General features: G+C 31.5%; 1 protein-coding gene across 1 annotated transcript in view; it reads left to right on the top strand.

Annotated features, from left to right (window-relative positions):
* The window catches only part of LOC106679060 (very long chain fatty acid elongase AAEL008004), a gene marked incomplete in the record, with an annotated part of 15,926 nt that extends 11,504 nt beyond the window's left edge, over nt 1-4,422 (top strand). Inside the window, 2 exon segments of the mRNA XM_024361239.2 lie at nt 1,197-1,333; nt 2,907-4,422. Coding sequence (XP_024217007.2) covers nt 1,197-1,333; nt 2,907-3,107 — 338 coding nt within the window.
* Nucleotides 4,423-8,786: the final 4,364 nt, after the last annotated feature.

Here is an 8,786-nt window from a genome sequence, read left to right as displayed (position 1 = left end):
GGTGAGATAACTGCCATTTTTTATTCCCGGCTCTTGTACTATACGTTGTTGATAGTTGATATTGATTGCTATCAGAATGAGTTGTTATCAGCAATATTAATGGAAAGTTCTTCAACAGCTACCACATGGAGGTCCACTATTTTTGCAGGATTAGAACAATTTTAATAATCATGATATTTAGAAGAGTTTAAAACATAATTAACGTTATAAACTAGGACTAATCTTGCAATATATATAGATCTTTATTTTTAAAAATGAATCATTCTTTAAACTTATAATAAAATATATAAATCTTAAGGCTTAAAAAATAATTCGAATAATTTATTGTAATGGCTAAGATAACTATAATGGCTACTCTATATTAAAAAATACTACAAGTATCTGGATATGGATTGCGTTAAAAATGGAAATAACAAATTTAAAAAATGGTGTTGAAGGATTGATTTGCCTCATAATTTCGTTAACATTCAACATTGACTTCAACGATCGTCATGTGAACCTGATGTCTATCATAGGCGACTTCGCGATTCAGAGAACTAGGAATTCTAAATTAAACAAATATTTTTTTAATTGAATTTTTAAGATTAGTTTTAATGTTTTTATTCAAAATTATTACTAAATGTTAAATTGTTAACCAGGGATATAATAGATTATATATGAAGAGAAAATCAATCAATATTTAATCAACGTGCTTGATATGAAACGTTTGATCAATACTACTTCACCAATCTGTATCAAACAGTAGTTTAGGGCTCAATAAAGTGGACCAAGTCTTTTTGTTCCAGCTAAACACGTTTTATGTCGTTCCCGACAGAAACCCATGCCTTCTCCATTCAATGCTTCTTCGAATAGCCATGAAGGTGAAAATTATATAAAATGGGATATTTTTTCAACCTCCCCTACCAGTAACAGGCTGGTCTGTTGGTCACTCATCTTAAGAAACTAGAAACTGAAATCACTCGGCAACTCGACATGCGAGTCACCAAGGTACTGGTCACAAACGGGTTTCTGTGAATCATAGACGAGTCCGCAACCAGTAGGCGTCTCATTCTGTCCATCGTATAACACAGGGAGTGAACTAGTTGGTATTTCACGTCACTAATCAGTTCCTATTCAGTACTTCCGTGTGCATACGGCCTTAGTCGACTAGTTAGTGTAATAAAATTAAGTTCTTCTTTAAATGTTACTTGTTTCAGGAGGTCATTCAGTGCTCATCGGAATAATTAACTGTTTCGTGCACTCGATTATGTATTGCTATTACCTCATTTCTGCCATATACCCAGAGTTCAAACAATCTGTCTGGTGGAAGAGGCATCTCACTGAGCTCCAAATGGTAAGCTTACTAGTATCAAGTAAATTTTATTATTAGTAATATTAAATAAATATTGAATAATGGAACTTAAAAAACCTGGATCGATTGGAGATTTTTACTTTCACTCCGCCAGAGATACGCACATAACCCAGTATCACATCGAGCTGAAGTGGCTCTATCCATCTTTCCGATGCCAGTACTTCCTAGCTACTATTCTAGTACTTTCTATTCCTAGTAATTAGTACTCAGCACCCCTCCTATATCCTAGAAAACCTTCAATTCAAATCCTCAGTCCAATCCCGTATCTGACATCTACCCTCCAACTCACAGAACTACTGCGTTTGATAAATCATTTTTTACCCGAGCTGCATTTCACTGGATCTCCATTACCTCTAACATACGTCATGTACCAGCCCTTCCCTCGTTTAAAACCCTTCTATTTAACTACCTCTTACTTCACCAATCTAATCTAATATTATAATAGTACAGATAATTTGTAGCTACCTTTTTGTTTTAATTTTTATGTATTTAGTCAGTTAGTTTTTTAATTTTTTTTTTCTGTATCAAAAATTATTTATATACAATTTATATAAGTTTTAATTAAGTGAGGCCACACTGTTTTTTGGCCAATATATGGTATTGTAACATTAAAATTATCTTATAATTGTTCTAAAGGGGTGGAGTTCCCAGAATAATAAACTATTTTTATTTCATATAAGGATTATATAGTAAGGTACAGTATTGAGGTCCCTTGAGTCCAAATAACCAATTCGAGCAAACAATTTTTTTTCTTTTTTCTTTGGGTAGGTATTAGGATTTAAGGTAAGTACATGGGTAGTAGTAGATATTCAGAAGAACTCACAAATGTGTGAGATTCCTACTCTCTAAAAAACCACCTCCCAATTCTTCTTTACCACCCCTCGGAACCGCCATCAAGCATTACTTCACGGGACAGGAGGGCTATATATCTCTTTTTCTTTTGACATCTTATTTAAGCTAAGTTGCCTTGCCTCTCCTTTCTCTCTCTTGTGCTCTGAGCCTTCTGCGATGCACAGTCTACTGCAGCATTTTAATTCTCCTACCTAGTCATCATCAAAGTACCTATGTTTTCCGAGACTGATTTCTTTCCAAGTTTCATATCGGGAATTCCAAATGGAGTCAATGGAGGATTTCATCATAAAACGATTCATGAAGTTTTACCCCCTAGTTACCAACAGTTAAATGAGCAGAGACCTACAACTTGGGAAACTCAACATCTTTGGATAATGTTGATAACCCAACACTGAACATAACAGAGACCGGGAATTTCTCGAGAACTGCTAAATAAATTTTTGTTATAGATATACCAAATTTTTGGAAATAGCCTTTATTACAACTTCTATTCTCTTCATATTTGCGATTAAGTTGCCTTCAAGGGGCGTGGCCTAATTCCCTCACCTTGGCGTCATTTTTGCTTAAAAGGAGAGTATTATTATTCCCTGGTTCCAAAAAAAAAAAAATAATAAATAAAGAAACTTATCTTTAGTTCCCTAGTTGATAAGCTCAGTAAGTTTAATGTTATTATTGTCATTTAATTTTTTTTTCTAATTTTCAGACGCAATTTATATACATGACCTTCCATTGTGCGTTATCAACATTTAATCCGTATTGCAATTTCCATAGACCCTTAGTAATACTTTTTATGATTCAAAATGGTTTTATGTTTGCAATGTTCCTGGATTTCTATGTGAAGACCTATATTAATAAAAGTAAGGATAAGCGGGAAAAAGAAGTAGCAGAGAAGAAGCAATATTAAAACATTAGAAGTTAATATTCTTATTGAAATGGTAATAGGATGAAGGGTATATGTAACATATTTCCATTTTTTTAATCTTTGGTGTGGATATAGGTAGGTGCCTATCTATTTAGTGTGAGGCACTCTAACCTCAAAATTGAAGAAATAACTAAGACACCTAGATGTAGATGGGGCTATGTACACTTCAAAACATAACAAGCTCAAACAAAAACAAACTGAAGTTTGTTTTCTTAATATTTATCATTTGTAACATAACCCTTTCATCCACTTACCCCTTCAATTAACCTTTGGCTAAGGATATAAAATTTGTATTTATTTATATTTAAGGAAAGAAACTTTTCATACTTGTTGCTTCCTTTATTTAAACATTTTTTCCATAATCCATTCCATTCATAAATTATTACATTAGAAGTAGTTAAATTTTATCAATCTCATTCATAATTTGAAGATTGTTAGTTGACTGCATGTAGCTAATGTAGGAAGTTGGTCTGAGTGACGAACAACAGAAGTATATAAGGCAGAAAAAAAAAAACTATTTATTAGTATTGAAAGAAGATTGTTGACCGTATGAAGTAGATTCTAGGAAGATAGTCCGGGTGGCGGTCAATAAAGGTATCAAAATAGTAGAAGAAAACTATTGTTGACCAACGTTTAGCACTTTGCAGGGCTTTGTTATTGTTTCTTTTATATATTGTATAAACAAAACAAAAAATTATTTTTTTTACATATTTTCTTATTTTCTCTGTATATTTATATTAACGTTTTGTCAGTTCTTACAATGTTAGTATTTTTTTTCATTTAGCCCAGATGAAGCCCTGCAAAGTGTGGCAAAACGTTAGTTAACAATAAATTGTTTTCTTTCACTATTATTATACCTCTATTGACCACCATCCAGGCCCTACAATAAATTTATTAGTAAACAGAATTTCGCCCCACATTGTAGGGCTAAATAAGAAGATGATACAATCATTGTAAAATATGATAAGACTGCAAGAATATACATAGAAAGTTGTATAAAAGATTCTCTATAAAAAACATAAAACAACAATAACATTATATACAATGACCACCATCAGGGCCATCTTCACAACTAAAGTATTGATAATTATACTAATATATTTATATTCACAATAATCATTATACGTAAATTAAGATAAGACAATTATTTGTAACATTTTTGATTATCAACCTTAATTATTTGATTTCTTGTATACTCCTTTTAATAGATTGGTCCTGAATTAAAATGTTATATTATCATTAAATTTATGCTATTGTAATTATAATATTTAACATTAAACATATAATTTATATATTATGTATATGATTTTTTTTCTATGTCCCCTATTTCTGAAATTTTCTGTTTTTAGCTTGAATATATATACCATTATACATTTTGATTCCGCACCGTTTTCTCCTTCTGTAGTGGCCTACATTTTAAGGAGTTTTTGAGTTGTAATTTTGTTGTAGTGGGCATTCTTTGAATTTGATAATGTACTGGGACACACATTGGTTTTGAAATTTAAACTATACCTTAAAAACGTATTCCCTAAATACGTGTCCTGGCACGTAATTAAGTTCCAAGACCCTGCAATGCTTTTATAGCACAAGATCCCAAGAGAAGAAAAAAGTCAATTGTTTCAGCCCAATTTTTGGTTACTTTAATAAAAACTACGAATAATTACTAGTCTAAATTGAAGAGTCTGCTAAGTATAGGTAGGGGAAATTAAAAATGGAAGCTGTTTCAAAAGGTTAAAACAATTCTCTTCCGGAGTTCTATATCGTAAAAACTACCAACTGCACAAGAAAACCTCAGATAACATATTTTAAAGTAAAGTAAATTTTCTAAAATTTGACCCATAATTAATCTATTTATGTTCAATAGTTTCCGAGATATAGCTTTTAAAAAATACCATTTCATAAAAAATGCCCTGCAAAATCAGTCGTCAGTGAATTTATTTTGAGAGATCTATGTTTCAAAAAACACTAGACCTACAATGTCTATTAATACTCAAACTAAAGCTAATTTAATGTACTATAAAGTAGTTTATGAAGTTTATTTTAGTAGGAATAGTAGTTTTTATGATATTCGACAAAATGTTGATTTCTAGCTTTTCAGAATTTTTGGATTTATGAAAAACCATATTTCAGGAAGTAATAGACGTACAGATTTCTGCTAGCACTAAAAAAAAATGTAATTTAATTTACTATAAAGTAATATATAACACGTATCTTCGTAGGGGTAGTAGTTTTTATGATATTGGTACATGAGTATGAATTTTGCACTTTAAATTGCAAATTTTGGTCCATTTGCATTGATAAATACATTTTTTTTACCAAATATCATGAAAATTGCTACTTTTGTGAAGGTAAATATCATAAACTACTTTATAGTACATTAAATTAGCTTTAATTTGAATGGTATTAGAAATTTTAACGTCAAGTATTTTTAAGATGTATATCTCTCAAAATAAATTCACTGACTACTGATTTCCATTGCATTTTTTATGAAATGATGCTTTTTAAAAAGCTATTCTCTAGAACTATAGAACATAAATAGTTTCATTAAAACTCATATTTTCGCAAATTATCTTTACATTTAAGAGTTAGTAATTATACATATTTTTCATAATAGTAATAAAAAATTGGGGTAAAATAATTGCCTTTTTTTTCTTCTCTTGGGCTCTTGTACTATTACTAGTAGAAGGTTAACAACCAGAATTGGATAAAAATTGACTATAGTTGAAACTTTTTTTTTAATACTTTTTCATTTATTGATTGATATTACAATCTGCCACACAGTTGTGGGAATACTAAAATAAAATTAAAAAAATAATAAAATAAATTTAAAAAAATAAATAAATAGATTAATAAAAAAAAAAACTCTTGAAATATATACAAACAAAATGAACATAATCAAACTATCTGTATGAAACATAAATAAATAAAATAACATAATGATAAAGTAATATATACAATATTTACACAATCGACCTGAGGATCCCTGAGCCTACTCTATCTCCTACGTGTGAGGGGTAGAGCAGAGCTCAAAAGATCCCAGTGCATCCCTCTCGCCGCATCACTGGTAATGAGTCAGTGGAGGCTGAGCAAGTGCGCTAAAGCCGCAAACACCAATTATTCATTCATGAATAAGGGTCGTATGACAATTATTGCTATTAGTTTCAACCATAGCTGATTTTTGCCCAACTCTGTTAACATCTAACCACCTCAGCCAATATATCATAAAATATTGTAGTAGGAGCCTAATTTTGATTAAACATCTTTTATAAATGTTTTCATTTATCATAGTTGTACTATATTTCTCGTCTATATGTTATAAAAGATAGGTATTACACTATCAAAGTTTGTAGATAGTACAATGCCGAGATTAGACAAACTGGGTAACAGGAATAGGCAGGGTTTAAAACGCATTATTTGTTGAAATAAGGGAAAGTAACTCTATTAGATGTATACACCATAACTCAATAGTATTATTTGTAGAGTATTTCCAAAGCAAAAAAATAAAAATCTTTTTTCTTGCATGTGTGCTATCATTAAAGCAATGAAGCGATACAGTCACACGATGAAGATTAAAAAATAAGTTTTATTTAATATTATTAATTTTCAGTATTGAATGTTTCAGTATTTTACCAGTAAGTTATATTTTTTATTGTTGCATCTTTCCTGAAAATAAAATGCTTGTTTCATTGCCTCAAAGGTCATCGCAAGAGGGGATGCATTTTATATCTGCTTTATAATCCTTGGAACCTGGCCTTTAGGGTCTCGGGAATATAAGGTAAAAGAAGCATCCTGGATATTAGAAGGGAGGGAATTCCACGGAGGAGTGAAGTGGGCTAAAAATATAATTTCTTAATTGCATTTTCTTATTATAAACCGAAAAATCCATCCTAACGACCTAGTCTGCGTGAATGATAAATCGTTTCCGAAAGTAGACAGTTTCAAATATCTCGGCTCAACAATAACATAATTAAATGATCAACGAACTGAGATAGACCAGCCCAAACTGAACCTTCTCTCAGTCAAGAATAATTAAATCTCTAAAAATGTGAAGCTAAGAGTGTAAAATGCCATGATAAGCTCTGATAGAAGGCTCTGAGACCTGGTCTCAGGTAATAGGTACCCTAGAAGCAGGAACGGAAAGTCCTGCGTATCACGGGAGCGATTTGGGATTAGAACCTTAACACGTGGAGGAGAAGAACTAAAACTGAACTGCTTGCAGAGTTCAAGAGTCAGACAATATAATAATAATAGAATAATTTATTTGCTTTTGGGGTAATATAATAATATAGAGCGTACCGCAAGCAGGAGTTAGTCCTACGTCAATATTTTCTTTAAAAATCACATGTGTTTATCTTGCAATCGCAAATATGGATTATGGTCTAACCGCACTGAACCCGAGCTAAGCTCATGATCTCACAACATTATCAGAAAAAATAACCACTGACAAAAATAAAAAAAGAAATCTTTGCATGGGAATTGCATAGATTTAATAAACACCATTGAAAGATTGATATTAATTATTGTGTTTAGTATATAATATAAATAGTTTTTATATATTATACCCCTCACTGTAATACAATATTAAAGTAATTTCTACTGATCTATCAAAGTGTGGTAAAAGATGTTTTTGTGAGTTGATATTCGTTTTTGTACCTCAAGAAACCCTTAAATGCGAATTTTCGAAAAATCGAGAAATACATTTTTTTAGCCCAAAATGTTCGGCCTTCTTGTAAATTTTAGATAACAGCTATTTTCTGGTTTATTGTTTGATGGATTTAGTGAGCGAAAAACTAATTTTTCATTCGGAGCTCTAGAGCTATCTTAAAAAGTAGGAACAACATAAGAAAACGTAAAAGAACGTCATTTAAAGAAGAGTAAAGTTTCTAAAATATGAGCCCTAATAAAGGTATTTACGTTAAATAGTTTTCGAGATATAGCTTTTTAAAAAGCAACACTTCATAAAAATGTATGGGACGTACTAAAAGATCAGTAGTTAGTCAATTTATTTTGAAAAATGTATGTCTCAAAAACCATTTGACGTACAGATGTCTATTAGCACTCAACTTAAAGCTAGTTTAATGAACTAGAAAGCAGGAACGGAAAGTCCACCGTACAATCACAGAAGCGATTTGGGATTAGAACGTTAACAAGTGGAGGAGAAGAACTAAAACTGAACTGCTTGCAGAGTTCAAGAGTCAGAAAATATCTCATGATATGAAGGCAAAGAGATTAAGATGGCAAGTGGCCCTGTGGAAGACCAAAAACTAGATAGATAGACAGAATCAACAAAGATACGAAAGAGCTGCATGCAGCAAACTGGAACGCAGCAGCCCAAGACAGGCATGCGTGGTGAAGCCTGACCAAAAATCTGTAGAGCAAACCAAAAAAAAAAATTCTCGTAATTATTCTTTTTCTGCAAATTTCTGTTGGGTAGGAAATTGCACATATTTCATGTTCATTCCATAATTCATCGTTTAAGAATAAAATCTCCGATGACACATGCCTATTGTCAGTGAATAATGATCCTTCCATTATATCCCAATCCTTCCAATCCCACATCACCACCCTTGAAGAATAGTGCCAAAACTGGAGGATTAAAATAAATTACAATAAATCCCACCAAATCATATTTACCCTTCGTCGTAAACCTTCGTCTTGCCC

This window comes from Halyomorpha halys, unplaced genomic scaffold (assembly GCF_000696795.3).
Source record: "Halyomorpha halys isolate HHAL.00 unplaced genomic scaffold, Hhal_1.1 Scaffold12.1, whole genome shotgun sequence".
NCBI classification, from domain to species: Eukaryota; Metazoa; Arthropoda; class Insecta; order Hemiptera; family Pentatomidae; genus Halyomorpha; species Halyomorpha halys.
The sequence above is the reverse complement of the archived record's forward strand: the minus strand, read 5'-3'. Positions and strand labels throughout refer to the sequence as shown.